The sequence below is a fragment of the Pteronotus mesoamericanus genome, unplaced genomic scaffold (assembly GCF_021234165.1).
Source record: "Pteronotus mesoamericanus isolate MK-2021 breed Mesoamerican mustached bat unplaced genomic scaffold, CSHL_Meso_final contig_52, whole genome shotgun sequence".
NCBI lineage: Eukaryota > Metazoa > Chordata > Mammalia > Chiroptera > Mormoopidae > Pteronotus > Pteronotus mesoamericanus.
This window is the reverse complement of record NW_026555189.1, coordinates 8,847,625-8,875,051: the sequence shown is the minus strand read 5'-3', so window position 1 is coordinate 8,875,051 and position 27,427 is coordinate 8,847,625. Positions and strand designations below refer to the sequence as shown.

The window sequence follows — 27,427 nt, the reverse complement described above, 5'->3', positions numbered from 1 at the left end:
GCTTCCGCAACAGAACATTTCATTTTATTGTCTGTAAACTCTTCTTTGGTGAACAAGAAGACAAACCCAAAGAGGAAAGGAGCATGCTGAGTCAAGAGGACAAGGAAAGGGCTGGTGCCCTCCACTGACAGGAACTCTGAGAAGACAGCTACACCATTAGCAAGGTGGCAGATGGAACTTGGAAGTTTGGGATGGGTGGTGGCATGGGGGAGGGGCGGAAAGGAGCAGGAGGGGAGGGTCCACTCTGTTAGATGTAGAAGCCTAAATCACATAGCAAAGTGCACTCATGCATCACAGCAAAAACAATCAGGGGGCTTCCACCCGTGCCCTGCCCACTTTCCACACGGTGGGCTGGTGCCCCACTGCAGGCAGAGCGGCGTGCCTGGTCAGGTCAGGGCTGGGCCGGCCGGGGCCCCGGGGGGGCCCGTCAGCGGCCCCCTCCAGCTCTCTGTTCCTGCTCTGCAGGCTGGTGTGGCAGGTGCAGGGTGGGGGCGGGGGAGGAGCGCTCAGGATCTCCTGGTCTAGGCAGAAGTGTCAGGGCAGCGTAGGCAGGGTTGGGGGGAGGTGGAGAGGCAGTCCCTGTTCCCCCTTTACACGGGGGGCTCGCTGCAGAGGACAATCTCCAGGTCCTTGCGGTAGAGCTTCCCCGCCTCGGCCAAGGACATGACACTCTTTTTGTAGTTGGTGAGCTCTTGGATATTCATTTCCTAGGAGACAGAGGCAGAGGGTAAGAGCAGGCTCAGTGGGCGACCCCACCCAAATGGCCCACCTATTCATTCACAAACACACCCGATGGAAACGTGCGCTCAACCCATCGCAGTGCAAGTGGCTTAGAGGAGAACAAAGCACGGGCTTTGGAATCAGAAAGAGGGTTAAAACCCTCTTTCACTTTGGCTGTATTGCTTTGGGGAAAGTATTCAACTTGAGTCTCAGCTACCTCATCTGTAAAATGGGAACACTAACGGCACTCGCCTCACTGAGGTGTCATGATGATTAGATGAGGGAGTGAATGTAACTATCACTTAGCTTGGCACCTAACATAGAGCATGCGCTCCAGAAAAACAGTAACTTTTGCGATGACAGCCATTATCTATGCAAACTTCTAGAATTTCCTCCACCTCTTGGGGCCCCCATTTACTCCTTCTGTGTCCCTGCGGGTAAGGAAGAGAATGCCAGGGAAGCTCCCTGGTCTTGGCTCCAGGCCCCCGGGCCACACTTTCCTATGCCTCATCCATTTAAACGAAAAATTGTAACTCCTGTGTACTCCGGCAGGAAAGCTCAGCAGCCTACCTCCTGGTCACTGGCTTCCTGAGGCTTTCAGAGGCCGCTGAGACAGGTGACCCATGAACATATGCCCATAGTCTCATGGTAAATGGGGGCCAAGTAAACAGCACACCAGCACTTAATATGCCTCCCCGTGAATACAGGCACACCTCGCTGCTTGCGCTTTGCTTTCTTGTGCCTCCAGATGTGATTTTTTTTTTCAATTGAAGGCAAGACTTCCACCAGCAAAAATGCTATGACTCACTTTATTGAGACACTTGCTTTTTTTGCGGTGGTCTGGAACTGTACCAGCAATATTTCAGAGGTATGCCTGTTCTTGCTTTATAGTAATTGTTTTGGATGCAAATAACCACTGAGTCTGAAATATAGCAAAGTCATCACCAACATTGAAAAAGTCACTTAAACAACTGTCATCTTTCCTTTTTTCTTTCCTACCCATCTTCCTTCCTTCCTTCCTTCTTCTTTCCTTTCCTCTCCTCTCCTCTCCCCGCTTTCCTTCCTTCCTCCTCCTCCTCCTCCTCTTGTGTTGAAAATGTCCAGAGGTATTTTTTTAAAAATAATTCTCCTTCAGGATGATGGGTCTTTACCCCCATTCTGCTAATGAGAAAACTGAGGTATAAAGATGAAAGTATGTACCAAAGGACTGGACCAACTCACAGTCATAAATATCCTTAGTCCCGAGTCCTGAAGTCTCTCTATTTGCCTGGCTCACCTGTCCGCAGTCACCCCTTTCTCAGTGCTCAAAGGTACGTTTTTTTTGGCATTGTTTCAGGACATCCCCTTGTGTCATTGATTCCTGGTTTCAACCCAAAGGCACTTTGCAAGCACCTTCAGTGTTGGGGAACATCTTCCCTAAAGATGTGAAGTCCCTGGAAATGTCACCTAACTTACAATATTGGGGTGTATCTGATTAGGAACCAAGAAAGGGCCCCAAATATTAACTCCCAGCTTGAGAAGATTCCTCTCTTCCCCAGTCCAGTGTGGCATCAAGAGTCAGCAGCCGCCAGGGAGGGGTTGCTTGCTTCCTGTGTCTAAGAGCTTTGCTGGAAGCTGGGGAGGCCTTTCATGAGCTGCAGTTGCTTTAGGCGTGCTAAGAAATATTGAAGTCTGATCCCGGCAGCCTATCCCTCAGGAGCCTCCACCATTATTCTGCCCAGAAAACAGATTACAGCCCATGCACCATCAAAATGGAACATGCATCTGCCATGTGGGTTCCCTAGAAATAGTTGTTCCCTCCCCAACTCAGGCGCTGTTATTTACAGTCACACAGCCCACTCTCTCCACAGATGTGTTCTCTGGATCCCCAGGTGCCAAACCTGAAGCCAGCTACAGGTGCAGGGCTCCTAGGTGAACAACTTTATGAATATCCTTTTTTTCTAACCTTCAACACCTGAGTCTGTCTTTGTTTCCACATCCCCAGTGAACCTGTGCAGCTAGCTGTATGAGTTGTCTTTGGTGGTAATCAGGAAAGAGCCTTGTCAGAGATGACCAGGAAATTCAGGTCACTCCAGGGAATTAATGCATGCCTTCAGAGTCCATCAACCCACGCATAAGGCAGCGCCATATGGAGAATAATTTGCCTCATTAATACGATTACAGTTAAAGATATTTTCCATTGTGATGGCCAACTTTCCTTGGGTACATAAAAGTGCATAAATCATTTTCTGCTAGAATTTGGTGCCAGGAAAAAGTTTGCCATGTTCAATCACTTGGTGAGTACTTTCTTCTTCCTAGGAAAAATATTTTCCTCTTCTTTCCTAAAGCAATTGTAAGGTAAGTAACTTCAAGAGAAAAATAAATGTAGGATGAAGGAAATGTAGGATATTCAGGATAAAGATAAAGAGGTCGGAAAGCAATCAGAAAGGGAGACAGACTCACAGGCAGCAATGAATCTTTTTTCCCCTGAAATTGAGCAGTAAATTTAGCTCATGTCTGGCAGCCAAGACAGTTAGACAATGTAAGATATTAGAGTGTTCATTTCCTAATTAGAGAAAGCAGCAAATGCTTTTGCTCACAGGAAGACATTTTCTAGGAGGACAGCTGCAAGGGCTGGCCCCTGGTTCTTGTCCCACCCAGGGCTCGCATTTGAGCTCAAGGAGCCTCCTGGGGTCTGTCCCATAGGCAACAGGCCATGCAAAATAAAGGAGTTCAGGCTCCGCCTTTTCATTGAGGGAAGCAAACTCTTCTGTAGCTCCTTTCAGCTCCCTAAGCAACTCCAGCTTCTACAGTAAATTGATCCAAAATACCCTCATCTCCCACTGGCCTCTGCTCTCCAAAAATCTCTCCTTCTGTTAAAAAAAAAAAAAGTCTTTGTTTTTGTTTTTTTTTTTGGCAATGTGACTGACACTTTGGTGAACCGGGCCAGTCCAACCTGCCCTGTCCTCGTCATAGCATCATTCCCAACAGCCAACGGGTGGGAGCAACCCAAGTGCCCTCCAGCAACGAGTGCACAAACACAGCGTGGTACTGACGCACTGTGCAAAATCATCCAGCCTTCAGAAGGAGGGGAATTCTGACACGTTCTACAACGCAGATGAACCCTGGGGATGTTATGCTAAGTGAAATAAGCCAGTGGCCAAAACACATACCAAAAAACCAAATACTGCATGATTCTACCTACATGAGGTACCTAGAGTTGTCAAATTTATAGAGAGAGAAGGTAAAATGGTGGTCGCCAGGGGCCGGGGCGTTGTCGTTTACTGAGTACAGAGTTTCAGTTTCGCGAGATGAAAGGCGTTCTGGAGATGGCGGGGGTGGGGGGGGGGGATGGGTGCACAGCGTCATGAGCACATTTGATAGCACTGAGCTGTACACTGAAATGTGGACAAGATACTATACTGTGTTGTGTGTATTGTATCAAAACGAAATATAAAAAGACACACAAACCAGTCAACCGTAACAATGCCTTGCTGTGGCCGGTCAGAGGGAGTGAGGCGCAGGCCAAGGCACTCCTTCCCACCCCTCCCTCGGAAACCCCCCGCCCACGAGCCCCTCCAGCCCCGCAGTCCGCCAGGCCCCTGCGCTGCGTCGCTCACCTTCTTGTTTTTCTCATACAGGTCCTTCAGGAGGGCATCCAGCTCGTTCTCATCAATGTAGCCACTTCCGTCCTGGTGGCGGGGCGCAGGGAGTCAGCACAGAGCTAGAACTCGGGCCCCACAGCCGCTGACTTTGCCTCTTGCTCTCCCCACCCGTTCGTGCTAACCTTCCCTTTGCTCTGCGCTAAAGGAGGTGTTCAGGTGGCACGGGGCCAAAATAACGAGTGCCTTCTGGCCTCACCAGCCAATGCAGGAACGAGGTGGTCCAGGGCAAACATTTGTAGCCTCTCATTCTGGTCTTTTCATTTGCATTGAAAGCAAATGTGAGGTTCAGGAAGCATTTAGCTAACTGAGTGTCCCATCCCGTACTAAGACGTCAGGATGAACACAGGGGCTACCTGAAGCTTACCGCCAACGCTTCGAGTATAAGGAAGCCCACGGGAGTCACATGGGCAGGGGACAGCTAGGGGAGGGTGATGGGTGGCACCCTCTCATTCCCAACGTCCTAGAGAAACACCCGGCATCAGGACCCGTAGCCTGGAGAGCATTTCTGAGCACCTCCGCCCTGGGGCCCCCAGCAACCTAATCACACCAGCTCAACAAAACTTTCTACCACGAACTATTCTCTCCTGCACTTTTAAGGAACCAAAACCTTGGGTCCCACAGCCCATAGACTGCAATGACGTTTATCTTCTCACACAGCGGAAGATGCTGCGAGGGATCAAAAGGGACGGGAAGAAACCACGCAGCCCAAGCTTTCCCCTGAAGGCTCGTCTATTCCTAAGGACGAGGTGCAGCCAGTCTGGCTGGGGCTGCCCGGTGATGGGGTCTGCTGCGCCTCTGTCCCTCGCTGTCCTCCCTCTTACCTTGTCGTAAAATGTGAAGATGGCGTTGAACTCCTCTGAGGTCAGCTTCATGCCCTGGAAGGCCCAAGATATCAGAGAGAGAAGCAAAAGCCGTGTGTGTGCGTGCGTGTGTGTGAGTGTGTGTGTGTACTAGGGGGTGGGAGGTAGAAGGTGAAGCTCAGAGAGATGACCGGAAGGGAGGAACCAAGAAAAGCAAAGTGGCTCTTTTACCTGAAATTTAAGTAAGAAGTTTTCCTGTACAGGCAAGAGTCTGGAAGAAAATGTAAGAGCAGAGATTAGGAGGCAGAGCAGAGGCAAAGGACTCGCGCCTGGGGAAGGCAGAAGCAGAGCCCAGAGTCAGGGAAACCACCTCTGAGCACTTAAGGAGCTGGAGTTAGTGGAAAGATCTAAAAAGAGGGAGACAGGCTCACTGAGGTGTTGACCTTCACGATTCTATCTAGCTTTGTTTTGAGCTTCGGGAGACCTGACCCTTCCCTCTGCTGGGTGTTAGGGGTGGTAGCACGGGACACCAGGGTGGAGGGCAGGCGCCTACCGGGACATCTCCGACAGGCCCAGTTTGCCATCGCCATTCAAGTCAAACATCCGTAGCTGTTGGGGACGGAAAGAAGTGTTGGGGTTACTGCTTTGACCTTTCCTCATGTGGGGCCTCGCTCTGCCATCCTCTCCTATTGGAGAAGGAGGAAGGTGGGTGGAGATGCTCATGTCTCCTCTGAGGTCACCTGGAGACCAGGGACCAGCCTGGTCCCAGTCGGTCTCTGAGGAGGCAAAAGGGACCTAGTCACTGTTCCTCCCTCCTCCCCGCAGGGCCGCGGAGGACAGCGGGCCAGCCCCAGGGGCCCACCCCTCCAGGTTTACCCTGTCCAGTGCTGTGGAGGTTGTCATGGAAACAGAGGCTCCCAGCCTCAGTGTGTACCTCAGAGAGAGGCTGTGTGGGGCCATGGGCTAGAGTCCCTTTTGCCAGCTGCCACTAGGAGTCACTGCACCGGGGCCCAAAGAATCATCCAACAGAAGACCCTGCAAACCAGAATCCCACTGGCTTGGGGCCCCAAGTCCTGTGCCCCTGGGAGGAGGGACACTGCCCACTCACTATGGTTTGGGTGTACTCTTGCAGCTTGGGCTCATCATACGGCCGGTTGGCCTTCTTCAGCAGGTCGGACAGGAACCCCTGAAACACAAAAGGCCTCTTCAGAGCTCCCGACTCCGCCAGCCCCTCACTCACCTGGCTGGTCGTGCATTTATATAGTTTATATCCCTCATAATTCCCTAACCCTTTTACGCTTGCGGTGTGACCTTGGGGGCCTGCAGGTGGCTCCCGGAGGTAACCTCGCCCCGTAGGAAAGGCAATAGCTCTGGCTCTGGCTCCTCAGAGAGCCCAGGACACCAGGCTAAGCGGGACCTGGAGGCCACTGGCCCCAGAGGGCACAGGGGTAGATGCACAAGCCAGAAGGTTCAGCTGCTGGGATTGCCCTGAGGGTGCCTGTCCGGCTCTGTGTGCAGGCGGGGGCGTTGGCTGAACCCACAGCCCTGCAGCTCCAGGCCACTGATCCCACAAGGCTGCCCTGCGTCTCCCTTCATTGACCAGAACCCAAGTTCCTCACTCGATGCCTCCTCCTTCCCCAGGTTCCATAAACCAGCCCTGCTCTGGCCCCAGTCCCGTTCTCCGCGCTCTCCACGCCCTTCCCAAGCCCCATCCTACCTTGAGCTCGTTGGCTTCAATGTAGCCACTTCTGTCTGTGTCGTACTTCCGCCAAGCCTGCAACGGGAATGCCACCCTGTTCACAGAGACCCGACGACCTCTGTGAGCCTCCCTCCACGCCCCTCTAAGGGGCCCAGGCACATCTTGGCATTTGAGGCTATTACAGCAGGTTGGGTCGAGGCCAGTCCCTGCCTCGTCGCTGATGAAGAAATGAGGGCAGGGGTCTCGGCCAAGGTCACACAGAGAAGGAAGGAAACTGCTGGGACAACGTCTCCCCACTCTAACTGGCTAAAGGTCTGGGTCTCTTTTTGGGTCATCCTCTAACCAGGGCGACAGTTTCTAAGGTTAGCAGCTGCTACCAGGGCTCACACTAGGACCTGGAAGATCTCATTTTTGCCGAGTGTATGGGGTGTGCTTTTACTGCTCTGGAAGCTTCTCATTTTCTGGGTGGGGAGGAAGGGGAAGAATCCTCTGGAAGGGGCAGGAACAGGCTTTGGTGCTCCCTCCTCCATCCCTCTAGCACGACACATATGGCTGCGATGTCTGAGGTGGAAGAGAGTTGGTAGTGTCATCAGTGTGTTTAGACTATCCCAAGGCCACCCCCCACATTTCTGATAAAAAGTATCCTTTCCTTTTCCTTTTCCTCCCTCCCTCCCTCCCTTCCTTCCTTCCCCTTCCTTTCCCTTCCCTTCCCTTCCCTTCCTCCCTTCCCTCCCTCTTGCCCCCTCCCTCCCTTTCTTTCTCCTTCCTTTCTTTCCTTGCTTCCCTTTCCTTTCTTCTCCTTCTTCTTCATCTCCTCCTCCTCTTTCTTCTTCTTCTTCCCCGCCCTCCCTCCCTTCTTTTGAGACCACCCATCTCCCATGCTCAATCCATATGGTTTAAGAGGGGGTGACCCTGTCTTCCAAGGTGGGCGTGTGACCCAGCTCTGGATGATCGGTCCCTCCCTGAATCCCATCCCACACTGGTTCTGGGCTCTGATCCGAGTCCCAGTTATTCAATGCGCATGTTGGGTCCCTGTGGTCTCTGTGTGGAACCAGGGCACCCCCTGCTGACCACAGCATCTGGGGGACAAAGAGAAGCAGAGCTTCAGCAGGTGACAGGGGTCTGACCTCCTCCTTCCTCTCTGTTCTGGCCATGTGAGCAGGAGCAGACATTACACAGGAGCAACAAGGAAAATTGGTTGTTGTGGCTCTGAAATATCTGCACATTCTTCACCTCCCTTCCGAAGGTGGAGCCTGAGTCCCCCTCCTTGAATGTGGGCTGGACTCAGTGGCTGGGCTCTAATGAATCCATTATGGCAGATAGGACAGTGTGTGACTTCCAAGACTAGGTCACCTGACTGGGAAAAAGGCAGAGAGCCCCTGAATTGCCTAGAAGGAGGGAAGCCTGGGGGGAGCCCAGTCTTCACACAGAGCAAAGCATCCAACCTCCTCTGGGAGTGAGATGAGCCCAGCAGGTCTGACCCCCCTCCCCCCTTCCTGCCCCCTCCCTCCCTGACCCACCCCGCCCTTGCCCTTGCGTTCCCACCCTCACTTCTCTCCCCCTCCAGCACGTGGTGCTCGTCCATCAGTGGGTCATTATTCTCTTCCCATTCAAGGAAAAGAGTTCAAGAGGCCTGGGCTTTGTGAAATCTCAAAGAAATCCCGAGGTTACACTAAAATTAGAAGTTAAAATGTTGTGCTGAGCAGTGGGATGGGAGCTATCTGACAACACGAGCCGTTCAGGGCGGCCGAGGGCCCGTTTCCTGTTTCCAGCTGATAAAATGGAGCAAATGGACAACCCCAGGAGGGGCTGCGGATGTAGGACTGTGGGTCCCCGGGAGCTGGGGGCGCTGTTGGCTCGGCAGTTATGCTGGGACTTCAAAGATTAAGGCAGGTAAGAATATGGCGTAAACTACACAGAAACCACTAATTCTGTGAGAGAGAGAGAAAGAGAGAGAGAGAGAGATTTTCCCCCCTCTTTAAGCATCTCTGCCCCTATAAGCTGTCATCGCCCCTGTTTTCCAGCAAGAGGTGGAACCGAGGCCCCCTTTGGCTGTTTCCCCATCGGGAAAGGAGCAGTCAGACAGAGCGCTCCCTTTCCTATAGACAGAAAAATTGTTCTCGCAAAGGCAGCACCCTGACAAGTTTAAAGTATATGCAGAGCTACCCTCCTAGACAGGCAAGAGGAGGACTAAGAACAGAATCCAGAATGTCAATTGCCAGTTTATGGAATTTTGCCATCTTGAAAAAACTGGAGAAAATCCTTTAAAGCACCATAAAATTAAATCCTTATCTGATGCTCGGGCAAGCTGCCACTTAAAAAAATGACTCTTCAGCCCTGAGAATAGGTTATTTCTCAGCGACTTTCTATCCATGTGTGGAACGCTCACTGCGTGTGGGTTTCGGGGCTGGCTAGCTCTCTAGCGGCTCCAGGCAGTGACTCACGAAGAGGGGGTTACTGGTGGCCGGAAGTATATTTAACATGATGAATGGCAGCCCGCAGGCCAGTGTTCATTTATCACAGCAGGCAGTGTGCGCGGGGCGTGGACGAATTTCACTCAGAGGGACGCGTGCATTGAATGGGCAGGGTGCAGAGCCCCAGAAAAAGAGCAAGAAATAACTGATGGGTGGTTTGCTGAATCATAGGGAGTTTCCAATTTTTGTAAGTAAAAAATGATTAAACATTAGCAATTTCACATGGTTCAGCCTATTGGTTGAATAGTACTCAAAAGACATTTGGGTGCGGTTTTTCACGTGGTCTAAAGAATTTCTATTGCAAAGGTGGCAATGCCCATTTGGGGGGGGGCGGTGACAAAGCCCAGACCACAGTCAAAGATAAAACTTGGAGGATACTGGAAACTGGAATTTTCACTGGGTTTTTCCAGTTTTAGGACAGTACATAAATCCCTCCCTCCCAAGTCTGCTCCTTGGAACTCTGACCTTGAAGGATACTAATGGTACTGAGTGAGAAGAAAGTATGATTATATACCCAACTGAGTGAAATAGGTTTCTTTACTGCAGGATTGGGAGCCCATAATATGCAAAGGTCTGTGACAAATCTCCAAAGCGGAGAGAGCATTTGCATAGCACGTCCCAAATGTACTTGACCTAGCCTTGCTTCTCACCTCTTTCCCCACACTTTAATGTACACACACATCACATGGGGATCTTGTTAAACTGCAGATTCTGATTCAGTGGGTTGAGGACTCTGCATTTCTAACAAGCGCCCAGGTGACGGCAGTGACTGCTGCCGCTGCTGGCCCACGGAGCGCGCTTCGAGTAGCAGAGCTCCAAGGGGTTTAGCATCTCCAGGGACCACTGCCAGCCAGGCATCCGGGTGGGCCTGGCTCTGAACACCGTTGTGGGGGGCGGAGCGGGGCGGGGCGGGGCGTGGAGCCCCTTGGCCTCACCTCCATGAACTCGGCGCTGGAGCCCACGTGCTGCCTGAAGCACAGAAGAAAGTTCTCCTCCGTGGGCAGGATCTGCGCCAGCTGTGGGGATCAGAGAGCAACAGTGGCGTTAGGGAGGGCCTGCGGGGGCGGAGCCGACTTCCCTGCAGCAAGAATGGAAAGTGGCCGGTGGCGAGTTGGTGTGGGAGCTGAATTTTGCTTCCTTCCTGAGAGCATCTTTGTCACCCCAGACCTCAGGGTACGAAACAGCTGGAGGGACAGAAAGTGGTGCCAAGTACCCAGACTCGAAAGCTTTCTTAATGGATTATTCCATACAAATAACTTCCTGAAATAATGCAAACTAACCTGTGATTGGTGGTTGCCCCGGCAGAATGGTCTGCACCGGGCGAAGGAAACTTTTGGGGGTAAAAGAAATGCCGATTCTTGATTTGGTGGTGATTGCATGGCTGTGTACAACTGGGTAAAATCATGGAATTTTTACACTTGAAATCGATTCAATCGATGCAGTTTATTGTATGTAAATTATACCTCAACAAATCTGACTTAAAAAATACAAGTATTCTGATAGTTGAAACACACATAAAAAGAATTAAGAGAATAAACACTAACTTATGTTGGCAAAAAAAAAAAAAAAAGCAGTACTCTTGTGCAACAAAGCCTATTGGCTGCCCACCCAACTGGCCTTCCCCCCCCTTTCCTGCTTCCAGTGTCCTTGGTCACAGGCAAACCCTGATTAGTTTCAGTTAAATGTGCTAATCTTACTTCCCTTGCTAGTGATTGGCTAACAGGTGGTAGGCATGTGACCTAATCCCGGCCAATGAAATGTGAGGGGAGGTCTGATGAGGCTACTCCTGGGGAAGGTTTCCTTGGTCTGATGAGGGACCAAATGAGATGAGCCTTTTCTGTATCTGGATGTGAAACTGGTGCCTGGAACTGCTGTAGCCAGCTTGCTACCAGCCTCAGGATGAAGCTGTTTTAGGGGCAGAGAACAGAAGCAAGAGAACTGCTGGGAAGCAGAGCTGGACCCCTGGCCTCCTTTACCTGGAGTCAACCCTACCCATGGCTTTTCTCAGTAGGAGCCTCTCGTAGTCTAAGCCAGGAGTCGGAAAACTATGGCTCATGGCCCAAATCCGTAAGTGAACTTGCGTTGGAACATGGCCACGTCTGTTCATCTACATACTGTCTGTGGCTGCTTTTGTGCCACAATGGCAGAGCTGAAGAGTCATGACAGAGGCTATATGGCACACAAACCCAAAACATTTATCAAAACCCGGATCTTCACAGAAAAAGTCTGCTGAGCCCTGGTTTAAGTCCATCTGAGTCAGGATTCTCCGAGACTCGCAGCTTAGGCATCTGTAATGGGTGCTCTTGGTGCCCCTCCAAATTCCCTTTCCCGAGGCTGGTGGGCCATCCTCCAGCGGCTGTGGAGGTTGACCATTAATGGCTCATAGCTGCCCCCTGCCGAACTGCCCTCCAGCAGACGAGGGCTGCCGCAGCCATCCTCCCACCCCCGCCACCCCTGGGGAGCGGGGAGGCCTGCATCTAACAACTGATCGACATGCGGGTACCAGGGACCACCCCACCCCCTTGCCTCAGGATGGGACCAATTCCGTGGCTCAGTCCACACTGTGGAGCTCCCCATGGGAGCCGGCCAAGACTGGGCTCCTTCCTCTGCCCTTTCCCCCTGCCCTTTCGCCCTGCCCTCTCTTCCTTCCTTTCGGGAGTTCTCCCTCAGTTAATCCCATCCGCTCAAATCTCTGCCATCGCTGGCATCTCTGCTCCCAGGGCACCAGCTGAGGCAGCATCCCAACCAGTCCGCCCGGGGAGGAGCTCTGTCCTCGTTCCTGTACCACCCTCATCACTCCTGACCCCTTGACCACGGGCTGCAGACTGATTGCTAGAGGTGTTTGGTTGGACCTATACACACGTACATGTGAATATGTGTATGTATGAGCGTATGTGTGTGAATATAAACTGTTAAATAAACAAGGATAAACTGAAGTGGCCTTAATGCCTTAGTAGCCCATGAAAGCAAACCAAAAACAAAACAAACAGCCACAACAGCCAACCAGACTGTCCCAAATAATGCATCCAATTGAGCTATAGCCAATCAGATAATTTCCTTGCTTTGCTTCTGCCTCTTCTCTGTAAAGTCTCTCCCTCAGCTCTTGTTGGTGGAGTGTTCCTAACCATTTTTGTTTGGAACTGTCCAATTCTAATTGATTTTTGCTAAAAAAAAAAAAAAAAGTAAAAATTTTCAATATGCCTCAACTTATCTTTTAACAATATATATAAAGCTGTTCATATATGAATGTATGTGTGTATATTATATATAAATTATACATGCTATATATGATACATTTACGGGGTGGGCAAAAGTAGGCTTACAGTTGTGAGTATGTGAAACAGTTTATTCTTGTATTGTGATTTATTAATTATTGTATCATTTGTATTATGTCTTCTTCTTCTTTGTATTATTTCAAATCCTTACCTGTGATTTATCTTTTAGGTAATGATGGCTACCTAGGTAAAAGTAGGTAATTTAACCTACTTTTGCTTACCTATGTGTTATAAAAAGTTTGTCTTTTTAAAAATGTTGCCTTTGGGTGCCTTTAGGTGGGGTGTGAACTCTCCCACGCCCTGGTTCTTCACCCCCTCCTTCTGTCTTAAGCTGGGCTCATCGCACATTTACAATACCTGCTGGATGCTGAGAGCATTTAGGTCTCCATGCCTGTCTTAGGCCAATGTTTGTTGCTCCTTCCTGTGAGACACAGGAAAAGCCCCCTTTGCTCAGACTGAGTGCTGAGGGTGGGGGCGGGGCTTTGAGATCACCACCTCGTTTAGCTCCTAGACAAAGTTTTGTGCAGGGGGAGTCACAGGTGACGTCGCCCTTCGCATGTAACTCTTAGGCAGGACAGCAGGACTCACCTCTGCCATTTCGATTTTCCCATCCGAGTTCTTGTCATACTTCTGCATGAACGCCTTCATCTTCTCCCCGAAGTTGTCACTTTTGGACACCTGTGGAAAGAGGACGAGCACCGATTTTGCTGCAGGGTCTGACGTGAACCATGGACGTCTCCTGCTCTCGGTGCAGCCATGGTGGAGTCATTTCGCGCCCCCGATATGCGGGCTGAGCCGATGTCCTGAGGGACCAAGGGATGCACCCTTCCCTTTGCAGCACCCCTCCAAACCCAGTGGTCTCTTCTTCGAGGCTCAGTCGCATCATTTTCAAGGAAGAACGGCACATGTGGGCAGGCTCTATACCGTGTAATTAAACATGCCCCTCTGCCTTTGAGCTGGGTCAAACAACAGCCCTTATCTGAAGGGCGAGGCTCCAACCACTCAGATGTGAGAGCTGGGGCCCCAACATTTTACTGTGGCAGCTTCTAATAAAACCCAGCTTAACCCAGTGGTTCCCCCACTCCTCCTGCCAGCTATAGGTTCTAAGCCATCCACCAAAGCAAGGTGCATTGCTCATTGCCTTCTTTAAAGACTAATGGGCAATTCCATAATGTTTTTCACTCTGATTTTATGCCAAGAGGAATGTGAGGAGAAAGTCTTCAAAAAGCTAAAGGGTAATTTGAATTATCCACTGGATTCCTGTGACTACCAGAAAGGCAAAGAACTTCAAAAGTTCCTTTAGCCCATGGTTGCCTATCTTAAATGTAAGGCTCTCTCGAAGGTCTTACACCTTCTCTTGGTTTAGGGTGCTGCTGATTCATTATTTGCATTAATGAGCTCTTCCTCTTTCCCAATCAATGATGAATCTACCTGAGCAGCTGATGCCTCTTCTTCACTTATGTGATGACTTTGGGGAGAGCTGTGGAGAATTCTATGAATTTTTAGTGTCTCTTCTGAATCCCTTCTATTGCTTTTCACCTTTGGAGCTGGTCTCAATTTGCCAATATTTATTTGTTTATCAATATTTATTGCTTTACATTTACAAATGTGCATGGGACGATCTAAGGTCATTGCCATCCTTGTCACAAATGTGGTCATCCTATTTAATTTTTACCACAGCCCCTGGGAGGTGAGTAACCTGTCCATTCTACACACAAATCGAGGCTGAGATGAAATGACTTCTTGCGAAGTCCCCAGTTAGCGCTTCCAGAATGTGAACTCATGGCTCCTACTTCCAAGACAAACCTTCTTTCTACCATGTAACAGACACTCTTACGGGCTCAGGAGGACTGAAACCCATCTGGGATGATGTCAGTTGAGAGGATACTAGTTGAGACAGACTTGAAAGTCACCCCTGATGCCGTCTGAGAAAGGCTGTGACTAAGAAAGAATTGCAGATTTGAAGCACTTCACAAAAACACATTCTTCCACCTCCCCCACAATCCCAGGATCAGCTGGAAGCCTGTGTTTTTTGTGATCCAGGCTTCATTACCTTAGCAACACGGGCGATGGGGGAGCTGTGGGTAAACCCATGAATCACCTCCATCGCTTGCACCCATTGCTTGGAGCTCCTCCTCACTGGAGCAGTCTGCTGAGCTTTGAACCAGGAGCTCAACAGTGGATTTGTGACTTGTCACCTGAACTGCTCCACAAAGATTTGCTAACAAGCAGTGGATTGGCCAATAGACGTGCAGCAGGGGTGGGTAGAGAAACCTCCAAAAGACCCTCGGGACCTGGGGGAGGAAGTGGGTCTGAGTCTATGCAGTCAAGGACCAGGCATGGTTCCAATCACCTCACCTTCAATATTTCAGACGCTCCTCTGAAAGGGTATAGTGAATCCCACAGTGCCAGGCTGGCACGGGGGAACAGCATCCCTGCCGTTAAGGGGCTGGGACTTGATTTGAAGTCACTTCAGGCGGGCTGAGAAGTGACAGCTCCGTACATGAGGCCAGCCTGTGCCACTGGTTCAGATACCGGTTTGGAGCAATCCTTATTGTCCTCTGGGTCCTGACTGAGGATGCCTGCCTTTGTTGGTCTGGGACCATGGTTTTTCTAGTGGGGACAATGCTGCACCCCCCTGCAGGGGACATCTGGCAATGTGTGGAGACATTTTTTATTGTCACAACTTGGAAAGGAGCTACTGGCATCTAGTGTGTAGAGGCCAGGGATGCTGCTCATTGTCTTCCAATGCACAGGACAGCCTCCATGACAAAGAACTATTTGGCCCCAGTTGTCAATAGTGCTGAGGCTGAGAAACTCCGTTCTAGAATAAAAGCACTTGTAACTCCCCCAAGCATCGACTCTTGAGTCATGACCCCTCTCGGCATCTTAGATAGGCTGTGGATTCTCCACTAAAAACAAAACAAAACAAAACAAAAAACTTTTTATCTACACAGACACAGACCCAAAGCTTTGCAGTTTTGAGAGGTTTATCAACCTGTTGTCCATTCATACTCCTCTATCCCAGACACCCAGTGATACTGATAAGGTACTCTTTTTCGGGACTATTCCACTTTAAAAAAAATCCTTACAAATAAAGGAAGAACTCTAAAGGTCAAGACCAGAGCTGTCAGGTCTGCTCATGGGCTGCATAGCTTGGGACAGACAATGCTCAAAGCCAGGATCGGGATGACAGCAAATTACAAACGATGGCAGAGGGGGCTGGGCTTACCATGCCAGAGCCTTTTCTTGCCTTCTCCAGCTCTTGGAAAAAGTTTTCTAGTTCTTTACCTTCAATATATCCATTTCCTGCAAAGATAGCAAAGAAAAAAAAGCACTTAACCTCAGAACTAAACAGTTACAACCAACAGGGGGTGTACACGGTGGGGCTTTGCAGAGAACTTCTCATTGGTTGACACGCAGGTGTCCAGCCAGCCCTGGGCTGTTAGGGGTGCGGTACAGCCCTCAGGCATTTGCAACTGTAGAGATCGAAGATTGACGGCTGTGCATGTTTGGGGTACACATTCAGCAGTCAATGTCCACTGGGTCAGACCAGCATCTGGGCCAGCGCCAGGGGTGAGCAGGAACTGGGAGCTGTCCATAACCAGCAGGGCAAGCAGCCGGAGCTTGTGACAGAGGACAGCGGTCTGTCAGCATCCAGGTTCATCAGCAGGTAGCCAGCCTTAGGTGCCTGAATGAGATCAGAAGCAGAACTTGGGTCTCCGGGGATGGAGGGTGTACAGTTGAACCTTGGTTCTCGAACATCTCCCATCTCGAACAATTCAGCTCTCAACCAAATTGTTTACAGAAAAAAGAAAACTTCGGCTCTCGACCCCACAACCCTTTCATGCTGATCCCTGTATGACAAGTTTCGCATGTCTCAGACGACAAAGGAGAGAATGTGCAACTATGGGTATGATTTGGTTTTCGAACAAATCGCTTCTCGAACAGCCTTCTGAAATGAATTAAGTTTGAGAACCGAGGTTCCACTGTACTGAGTTGAAGAATGAATTCCTGAAATCCATGTCCACCTGGAACCTCAGATTGTGACCTTATTTGGAAATAGGCTTTTTGCAGCACTGCAATCAGTTAAAATGAGGTCATACTAGATTAGAGTGGGCCCTAAATCCTGTGACTGGTGCTCTTACCAGAAGGCCAAGCAAGAACACACACACAGGGAAGAAGGCCATGGGAGGGCAGAGGCAGAGGTCGGAGTGAGGCATCGCCAAGCCAAGGAGCGCCAGGGGCGTTGGCCACCACTAGAAGCAGGAGGAAGACCCAGAATACACTGCCCCTCAGAGCCTGGGACCAAGCCTGAGGACACCCTGACCTTGGACTTCAGCTCCGGAACTGTGAGAGTAAACGTCTGTTGTTTTAAGCCACCCAGATTGTGGTGCTTTGTTTCTGGAGCTTCAGGAAACTAATAAATAAAGAGTGAAGAGCAGGCAAGGATCTCACTTGTGGGATGCGGTGCCCGAGAGGGGGGTCACAGGGATTAAGCCCTGGGGAGGTCAGCCCCGCGGAGCGATGAACAGAGGGGCTCTGAGGTCTGCGGACGGCGATCAAACCGTGGTTCTGCTGCACTTACCAGCTGTATGACTTTGGGAAAGTTATTTAACTTTTCTGGGTTATTCTAATTAAATGGGATTTTAGATGTAAATCCCATCGCCCAATCTATTATGAGTACACCAGAAACGTTGGGTTCAATGACCAGACCCTGCATATAAAATGGGAATGAATCTGGATAAAAAGTGCTTTTCAGGACTAGGTCCGAAAGTCAATGCTTTACTTGCAAGATCAAGTCCTTTAGGTTCTCCAGTCTTGAACACAAATGACCTAGAGACCAGGGTGAGCTAAATCGATGGAAAAGGTTCACTGGACTGTGCTTGCCGGGAGGAGGTATTTGTGGGGGGGAAATCAGACAGGCCTTAGACACTGCTCCCCAGACTGCTTGCTGAATGGTGGAATATCCTGGGATCTTTAAAAAATGTGACTGTCTGGCTCCTAGTCCCAGACATTTTAATGTAATTGGTTTGGGGTATGAAGTAAGCATCGTGACTTTTTTTTTTTTAAAGCTCCGCACATGAGTTCCATCTACAGCAAGGCTTGGAAACCCCCGGCCTAAAGTCAAGATCCAAATCTGATCTAAATAGTGGAAAAAGGTTCTCATGTAGAATATTCAACTAGAGCAGAACAGAGGGAGGGCAGCTAGCTTGCTTCAGAGTGAATTACAAACTAAACAAAGAAAATAAAGGAGTTACTTGCCCTGGCTTTGGTGGGGGCTGTGGGCGGGGGATGCGTGGAGGGGGACATAAGGGTGGTGTGGGGGTGGGGTGTGTGTTGTCTCCAGATTCTCCCCCTAGCCCACCACCTGCCCCGAATTTAGGTTCTGAACAAATAACCTTAGAGACGCCCTCTAGTGGAGAAGATGCCCAATAAATATTGCATGGTAAGAATCACGTGAGATGAATGATGTATTTTTGCTTGCAGGAAAAAGATGTGATTTTAACTGGGGAAACGAGACTTGAGTTCCCCCCACCCCCACCCTAGGATAGAGTGGTCATATTTCTTCTAGAATGTTCTGCAAAGCTTGGGAGAGTTGGAATTTCATGAGCATGTGCCTAATAGCCTGTGAGGCGAGCCAGAGCTGAGGAGTGAGGAAGGGGAGAGAAAAGAGGAGGGGCTTTCTGAGCCCAAAGGAAGTCCTCTGGTTAGTAGCTGATAACTGTTGAGTTGGAGGGCAAGTACTTTCTCTCCTCCTGGTCACTCCCTACAGTGATCAAACTGTTCTCCCATTTCTCAGGCAGAAAGCTGGAGGTAGGCTCTGGGTCCAGGTGCAGCTTCCAAGCCGGAGGCTGGGGTGGGGAGGAGGCTCGGAGCGTGCACCCGGCATGCAAGAAGCGCAGGCCGCGGGGGTGGCCCGGGCCAGGGCTGGGTGGATCGGCAGCCACTGAGCGTGCGTCTGTTAGGAAGGAGGTGGCTGAAATGACTGCCAGGGCTACCTGGACAGGGTGGGCAGGGAGGCCTCTCTGAGAAGCCCCAGCTAGGGGGGAGGGGGAGAAACTTGGAGGCGGTGAGAAGGGCCAGGAGCTGGGATCGTGCAGCTGGACAAGGAGCCCCCTCCCGAATCTGGCTCAGCAGCAGGTTTCCGGAGGCTGGAAGGCGCCCTCAGCCTGGGAATTCCTCCACCACCTCCCTCCATGTACCCCAGCAGAGGGGCAGGAATGTGGTCCAATTCAACAAGCCTGTGTTGTTTTGAACTGAACAGTTGCACCTTGTGGCCTGAGGAGCTGAGGGAGCTATAGCCACATTCTAGGTACGGGCCTATTTTCCAGGAGCATTTAATGGGCTGCTGGGGTGAGGCAGCCCGACAAGAACGACGCGACCCCACCAGGTGAAGGCACAGGTGAGAACCAAGGGCTAGACAGGCAGCAGGAGCTGCAAGGCCCGGAAGGGCGAGGCATCCTTCACCACTAGCGGAAGAGGTCTTGCTACTTGGGCCTCCCTCAGAGCATTGTCCCATCCACCACCCAGGTGGCGCCTGTTATCCGAGGCTGGCGCGGAGGACATCTGGCCTACCTCCTCCCAGGAAGGACGTCAGCCCTGGGCAACTGGTTTGCTTTTACTAAGACCCTCTTACGGCGAAGTAGGGGGGTGGGGGAGTGACTGGCCATCAAGCAAATCTCACCTGGATGGGTAGCATACAGATGTGATTACCATGGCAACCATCACTCCTAACCTCCCTATCAAACCTGTTCTGTTACCTTTAGGAAGAGAGGACTGGGTGGGAGCCAGGGACTTAGCACCCTCTTCCTTCGTCTACTCTTGCTATCATTCTTCACCACCATTGTGCCTCAGTTTCCCCCAATTTAAAGTGAAACACTTATTTACAATTAATCTGACCACAAACGCTTGGGAAGCCTTGATTGAGGGATGCTTTGACCGCAGTGGATAGATGCCTACTTGTTTCTCACTGACACCTTTGTTTACAGATTTTTTAAGAATTGACCAAGAAAGAGGAATCTGAGCAAGAGGGATAATTCTACCATCAGCCCTGTCTGTCCATGTGACGTCAAGCAAGTCAGTTTCTCTGAGCCTCAATCTCTTGCTAAAATGGGCATCACTATTTATGCACTTTCTATTTACAGGGCTATTGTGAGAGCCACACAAGGTAATGTTGCCGAAGCATTCTGGAAAATGTAAAATCTCACTCAATGGAAAGTGCCATTTTTATAATCTGTGCTCTTCAGGCCTTCTGACCAATGCAGGGCCATCCACCCTGTGGCTTGGGGTTCCCACGTGGCTGCTGTCTTTGGAGTACCGGTTCCCAGGCCAGGCTGCGCAGCAGCGTCACCGGGGAAGCTTCTAAAATAGGGCCGCTGCCTGGGCCCACCCCCAGAGCTTCTGATTTAATTGATGGGTGAAGACTTGTCACGGGCATGTTTGCAAAGCTCTCCTGGTGATTCTAATGCACGGACAGGGTTTACAGCTGCTTTAGAGCAATGTCTCTCAAATTTTAAGATGTGTAAGAATGAGCTGGGGGTCTTATTAAAATGAAGATTCTGATTTAGTGGGTCTAGTGTATAAGGGCTTGTGCTTCAAAGTGTGGTCTGAGGAATGTAGCCCTGGAATCACCTGGAAGCTCGTTAGAAATGTGGAATCCTAGGCCCCACCCCAGTCCTGCTGACCAGGATCTGCCTTTTAACAACACAGAGACACATGCGTTTGTGAACTACTGCTTTCTAATGTTTGTGTCTTCTTAGAAAGACCATGCCTTTGGCTTTACCTTTACAGTGAGGCTGGGGGCTGGTGTGGGCCGAGACAGTTACCTGGGGCTTGTATCGACAAGTGGCTCACCTCTGTTGACTTGAGGGGCTTAGACCAGTGCTACTCAAAATGTGGTCCCACTGGGGCCCGACAGTGTCAGCATCGCCTGGGAGCCTGTTAAAAAATGCAGATTCTGTTTTTTCATTGATTTTTTTGAGAGAGAGGAGGGGGGGGAGCGAGAAACATCAATCAGTTGCTCCGCCCACTTATGCATTTATTGGTTGATGCCTGAACATCAGGACGATGCTCCCACCAGCTATCCAGCAGGGCGAGAATGCAGATTCTTGGTCCCACCTCAGACCTACTGAATCAGAAGTTTTGGGAGCAAGGCCCAGGCAGCTGTGGTTTAAGAAGCCCTTGTGCAGACTCGAGTTTGAGAGCCTAGATGCTGGTTGGTGTAGTGCCCACACGTCCGTCTTCCTCCACTGACATGTAGTTTGAGAAGGTCAAGGAGGGGAGACAGGCAGTGTAGACTTCCTTGTTAAGCCCTCTGCCCTCTAGCCTGAGCACCCTCTGGGACAGTCAAATTTCACCCTTTAAGGTGGGACATCAGCTTCCTCAGGCTTTGCCCCAATATTAATATTACTGTGCGTGATATACACTGCTTACAAAGAGCTTTCCACCCCAGCTGGTGTTCAAGACTCTGCCACATAAGCAGCAGCATCATGGACCCCTCGTTAGAGGGGAGTGGAGGGGAAAAGAGTTTTAGTCATGGCTAACAGCCTTGTTTCCTTCTATTCATCTCAGGGATGATCCCTGTCGCTATCTGTATTTTTCTTGGTTTCTCTCTCTCTCTCTCTCTCTCTCTCTCTCTCTCTCTCTCTCTCTCACACACACACACACACACACACACACACACACACACACCCACCCCCCCCCCAAGTGGCTTCTAGTGGGGGTCGTGGGGGTTCCCAGTGCAAACAGCTACTAGATGGATGTTCAGTCCCTTGACTTTTAATCTGTGTTTCTGGGCCGCGCTGCTTCTGGAACGGTGGCTCGGCTCCGGAGCTGGGCTGGGTCCCCTGAACCTGTGGACAGCTGGCAGCCTAATGCTGGGCTGATTCCCAGGCGTGGGCGAGGCCAGAAGGATGGGGCAGATTGGGCGAGAGAGGAGGGGAGGCAGCAGAGAGCCAGAGAGGAGGGGAGAGAGCCGAAGCCAGAGGCCCCAGATGGAATCGGCTGGGCAAAGGAGGGCGCGTGACGCAACGGGCCAGGAGGGCCGCCGGGCTGCGCCGGAGAGGCACGGCGCTTGAAGAGCCTCGTGCCTGCTCTATTAATTCTGGCCCCAGGGAACTGGACGAGGTTTCCCCATGGGGTCTTTTTGGCCCTGGAAACCTCCCCATGGGTCTCAGCTAGGGAGACCACCAGAGCCCAGAGGGGAATAACCAAGACCGGCAGGCGGGGACGGGATCGCTGGGCTGGTGGCTGCCCTGGCGGGGCGGGCTGAAGCGTCTTGTTTGTGAAAGTGGCTCCTGAGGCTGCCTCCCCGGGGGGCCCAGCTCTTCTCAGACTCAGCTGGCGCAATCGCCCTCCGCAGAGAGCCGGGGCGCCGGCGTGCCGTGGACGCCCCACACCAAAGGGCCCTGTTTGTGAAACAAGTGCGGACGGGGGGAGGTGGAGGTGGGGCAGGAGGCTGCCCCCGAGAGAGCCCGCAGTCCTGGCACCACGGGGAGAGGAGACCCGGCCCCATGGACACCCTGGCATGGTTAGAAGAACGCCTCTCTCAGACAGCGCTGACCTCCCCGAACCAGGACGCTCTGACTTTAGTGTACCAAGAAGCGATCATTTTTATAAATCCTATCCTAATTATCTTATGACTAGCACAGTTATATTGCATTGTAAACACTGTAGTATTTGTATAAACACTTAACATGTACCAGATATTTTGTAACCCTGTTCGGGCAAGTCTTTCTTTTCAGTGTTCCAAGAACCTTCATTTACTACTGAGGGCAGGCTGCGCAGGCCTCTCTCCGCCTCCGAGAGATGCTGTTGCTTAGCTTCCCCCCCCCCGCCCCCACCCGGGGAAACTCAGCAGTGACGGGAGCTTGGGGAGGGCCTGCCTGGGCGCAGGGTCTGCAAGTGCCCTTGGTGGTGGGCAGGTTTAGAGGACGGTTCTGTTAGCACCCCTGGGTGTATGAGAGGAGGAGACTGAGCAGGGCTTTTCTCAGCCCCTTCTAGCCCTTCGTGTCACTGATTTCCAAAGTTCCTGGGGCCCACACAGGTAAGGAATAGGGCTCAGTCCCTGGGAGGGGCGTTGAAAGCCCCAAGCGTCAGGAGGGCCCAGAGTCAGACAGGTGCCCAGAGTCTGGGCAGATTCCCACACCTGGGGGTAGGTGGATACATATCTTTCTTTCTGGGGGAGGGGAGGGGTCCCCAAAATTATTTTCTTTTGTATCTTCCTTGTTTTGCTGATTATACAGGAAACACATGCTCTTGTAAAAATGTCAAACGCTGCAGAAATTAACTTAGAAAATGCCTTTTAATTTTACTTTATCTGCATGGAGAACCACTATTATGTTATATTCTTTCAAATATTTCCAAGCACTCATATTTCATTAATAATAAAAATGAGCTCATACTCTAATAGCGTTCTGCTACAATTTAAAAAATCTTAATAATACATCTTGGGCATTTTCCCATGTCAGTACCAAAGCTGCACTTCAGTTTCATTGGTTGCCTACTATTCCACTGTAGAGATGAGCATGATTTATTTCTATTCCCTAGTGAAGCACATTTCTTCCCAAATTTTCAGTATTCCAAAGACTCCCGGTTCATAGAACTCAGCACATGTGCTAGTATGTCTGCGTAGGACAGGCTCTAGGTGTGAGCGGGATTTCTGCTTGGTCCTGGGAGTGTCTGCTGGCCTCTGGGAGAGGACCCACCTTATTTCTACCCTTTCAGTTGCTTCTCAAGGGCAAAGGCTGAGGCCGCAGCTCAGCTTCTCACGGACCTCCTGCTGGTTGTCCGCAGATCAGGAGGCGGGTTGCCTCTGTACTCAGAACCACACAGAGGGTCCATGTGAGCTCTGAGCTGGTCACCCCTCAGCTGCCTGGATCTTGCAGAGTGAGAAAGTTCCTGATAACGATGTGACCAGGGAACAACAGCATAGTGGACTCAGACACATAAGGCCACCTGAGAGTCACTCCGAGCAGGGAGATGACATGGAAAAACCACAGCCTCACCCAAGTCATAGGGGGCACTTGGCTACCATCTTCCCTGCCTCAGCTTTTGAGAGTCCACATTGGAACCCTCCCAGATGCATCACCCTGGCTGAAACTGTGGCACAGGGGATTGGGAGACAGGATTCCTGCCCACCCCCCACTTTGCTGAGTGACCTTGTGAAAGGACTTTGCCTGAGTCCCAACTTCCCCCTCTTCAAACACCTGCTCCTTCCTTTCTCCACGGAAAGGCTAAAGATGATTTTGAAAATAATCTAACTCTGTGAGCAGTCACCAGGATGCTAATTCTTTCTCCTGGTTAGGAATGGGCTGGGTTAGGGGTGGAGCCCCCACTCCAGCCCCACTCTCCTCAGATTCCAGGTCCCCTGGTCCCTGGACTCTGTTTACTATGAATTCTGGCGGGGGCGGGGGCTCCCTCTCCCTGGTGGCTGTGACTAATTGGGCTCCAGTGAACTAACTCCTGGGACTCTCATGGCAGCCCTCCCAAAGCTCTTCAGGTTTGTGAGCAGCAGTGGGACCCAGGGGCGGGAAGAAACCCCCAGATGAAAACAGAAGCCAGAGTGAGTAAGAGGGAGGCCCAGCCCAGGCAGCGCAGCGGTGCCTCGGGGTGAGGTGGTGAGCTCCCTGACGGGCTTGGGTGATCAAGAGGGGACAGGTAGGGAAGGCACCGAGCTGGTGGCCCACAGCTTAATTCTGGGTCCTGAGTGTAATTTCAACTTGGCTATGTCCTCATTTTCCTAAATCACCTCTGGGTTCCCAGGCATTTTCATCCTCTTTGCTGGCCCCTCCTTTGAGTTGCCCTAAGCGATGACCACAGAGGGCATTGGGACACCTGCTGGACAAGAAGCAAGCATTTAGCTCCCCTTTCACATGGGAGCAGGAGGGAGCCACAGGTACAGTGGGTTTGGGGGGGTGGTCCTGGAAGACTCTTGAGTCTAGTTGTAGCTTAGCTCTGCGCCAGCCACACCAAGGACCCCTCTCTGGGATTAAAGAAACTGCCCATCCCCTCTGACACTGGGTCAGGGACACTTATGAGGGCAAGAGGTAGGGAAAGCAGGTGTCCAGAGACCCAAGTGGGGAAGAGCTCTGGCCAGTCACCAGCCCCACCTCTACGTTGCTACATGACCTCCTCGGAGAAGACACTTCTGTGTCTGTCTCCTTATTTACATAAGAAGGATCATGATCTGCCCAGCAGGCTCAACAGTGTGGAGCTCAAGAAGGTGCATTTGTGTTTTGAAAAGCACAAAAGTCTCAGATAAATGTAAGGATTTGCATGATTATCAAGAGTGCTCTGGGTTGTCCCCATGAGAATAAGGGGAAAGCAGAACTGTGGAGTCCTCTGTTTATAGCTGACTCATCTGGCAGGAGGCCGGTGGCATAACCTTGGCCACTTGGTAACTTTCCTTGAATCATGCAAGTCTCTGGTGCAGATAAACTGGCAGAAGCATCCCTAGGGAATGTGCTTGGGATTGGAAATGCAACCCCTCCTTAGCCCCATTTTACAGATTTAACAATTTACCCACCTCCTTCAATAATTCATAGGCAGACCACGGTCCTAACCCGCATATCCCAGGCCCAGTCCTCTGCCCACCCCCAGCTTCCTCAGTTGGCTCCAAGGGAACAAAACTCACTTATTAGTGTCCCCAGACATTAACCCCCGCCTCTCCACAGTGCTCTGGGCAGAGGACCTCTGTTTAGGCACCCTCACCCCTACACTGCCAAGGTGAGGAGGGGAAAGGGGGAGAATTGAGCGAGCTGCCACTTGGTCCTCTGGCTCGCATACCGGCACCTCAGCCCCAGGAATGAACACCCTGAGTCCCCGCGCTGCCAGTGGTCTGAGAGGCCAGAACAGTTTGGGTGCCCACCCCAGCCAGGACCTCAGAGGAGGAATAGCAGATCGCTTAATTTTTTGGGGGGAATGGTGTAGAAAAAGTCTCCAAGAAGATCAGAAGACTCTACAGAAGGGCCTCCCTTGATGCCTGAGCACAGACCCTTGGAATCACAGTGCTGGGGGCTACCCCCAAATGTCGATCCGTCCAGGCCTCACTTTTTGGGTGAGTCGATGTCAACTCACCACACAGAGCAGAGGGTTGGTCATGGAGGCATTTAACGTTGTGCTTCCTCCCCCACTCATACATGGAATCACCAAAAGCACCCAGGATTATCACCGTGAGGGAACGCGCCAGGCAGGCACCCCGGCCCTGCCCCCACCGCACCCACTGCTGCTGGGCGTCCGACCTCACGCGGGGTGGGGGTGGGGAGGGAAAATGGGCAGAGGAAGCCCAGGAGGTGTTCAGGGCTCCAACACCATCCTCCATTCCTCTTCCTCGCTAACTGGGCTGGGGTGGCGAAGGGTTTCCCCTCAGGATCCCCCAGCTTGCCCCAGGATGGGGACGGGGCTAACCTGGTGTTCAAAAAAGGGAAACTTAAAAGAAATGAGTGGGCTTCTGAGACCTGTGGCTGCAGTAGCTGAAGGCAGGACGTTACCTTGAATAGAAAGGCGGGAAGAGAAATGGCAGGGGGGACTTGTGGGAACCTTGCCAGCCCAGGCCTCCTCTGGGAAAGCTCCAACTTGCCCAGAAAGAGGCTGCAAAAGCCGGTGGGCTCTCTGTCATATATGTCAGGGAAGAAAAGTTACTGACAGTTGTCACCAGAGCAGCAGGATGTCTCCCAAACTCAGGATCCCGACATCAGCAGGTTCTGCGGTCAGAACACCCCCTGGGGCAAAGGTACACCTGCCCTTATTAGCAATGCCCCATACCCTCTACCGCAGGTCCCCTGGGGTCGAATGGGCACAGAAGTTGGGAGCTTTACCGACCGTCTGCGTCAAAGTGCTTCCAGATCTCCAGGAACTGGGACGCCGTCAGCTCGGCCAGGTGCAGGTAAGGGGGCTGCTGCTGCGGGCCAGCCATGGCAAGCAGCTCGGAGACCTCAGGCAGCACCGCGCTCTCCCTGCGCACTCCGCACTCGGCCAGGTCTGAGCGCCACGCTGCCTTTATATACAGTCCGGAGGCTGCGCCGGCGCCGGGCCGCCAGCAGGGGGCGCGCGCGCTCAGAGAATCAGCCTGGGTCTCTGAGGGGCGGTGGCCGCCAAGGGGCTCCACCAGGGTTCGCAGTAGGGTGGGAGCAAGTCCGTGCTGAGACCACTAAGAGCCAGGCCAGGGAAACCGAGGCCCCTAGGTGCGAAGGGGAGTGAGGCTGCACGTGCCTTCCCTCTCCCTCTCTCTGACCACCTCGAGTGCAGCTACCACGTATTGCAGCTGGCAGTAGCAATAATGACAACAGTAGTAACCGCAACATCAGTAATGATAATAACATGTTTGACGCATTTAGCACCTGGACTTTGGAGTTCACTAGGTCTGTCTCATGCCTCCATTCGTCTGACCCTTGCGCAGCAGAAAGACAAGGCACCACTTTTCTGATGTGGGGACTTAAGACTTCAAATGACTAGATGACCTGCCCAGCAAATAAGTGGCAGGGCCAGAATTTGAACCCAGCTCTATTTTGATGCTCTCATGGCCCCTTAAAGAGGCCCGCTGTTGGGGAGCAGCCAAGCATTCTCAAGGCTCTTCTGCGGGGGGGGGGGGGGGGGGCACGGCTAGAATCAGGGTCAACCAGGGAGGATCCAGATGGGAGTGGAGGAGGGGTTTCTGCTGTCCCCTGGGTGTTGGCTTTTGCTGTTATTGGTATGTCTCCCTCCACCCCCTGGTGCTTACCTCACCCTGGACAGGATCCGGGGGCTTTTAGGCTTTTGTCCAGGGAATAGCAGAACTAGATTCCCCCTCTGGTGTATTAGCCATGCACACCTA

The 27,427-nt window shown here is 51.6% G+C and overlaps 1 protein-coding gene across 1 annotated transcript; it reads right to left on the bottom strand.

The window, feature by feature from the left end:
- CALB2 (calbindin 2) lies at positions 1-26,579 on the bottom strand. Its single transcript, XM_054579026.1, has 11 exons — positions 26,437-26,579; positions 15,845-15,921; positions 13,201-13,290; positions 10,273-10,353; positions 6,882-6,938; positions 6,273-6,350; positions 5,718-5,773; positions 5,396-5,435; positions 5,186-5,239; positions 4,320-4,391; positions 1-707 (listed from the first exon to the last, which is right to left on the bottom strand). The coding sequence occupies exons 1-11, from the start codon at positions 26,528-26,530 to the stop codon at positions 591-593; spliced, it is 816 nt and encodes a 271-aa protein (XP_054435001.1). The 5' UTR covers positions 26,531-26,579; the 3' UTR covers positions 1-590.
- Positions 26,580-27,427: the final 848 nt, after the last annotated feature.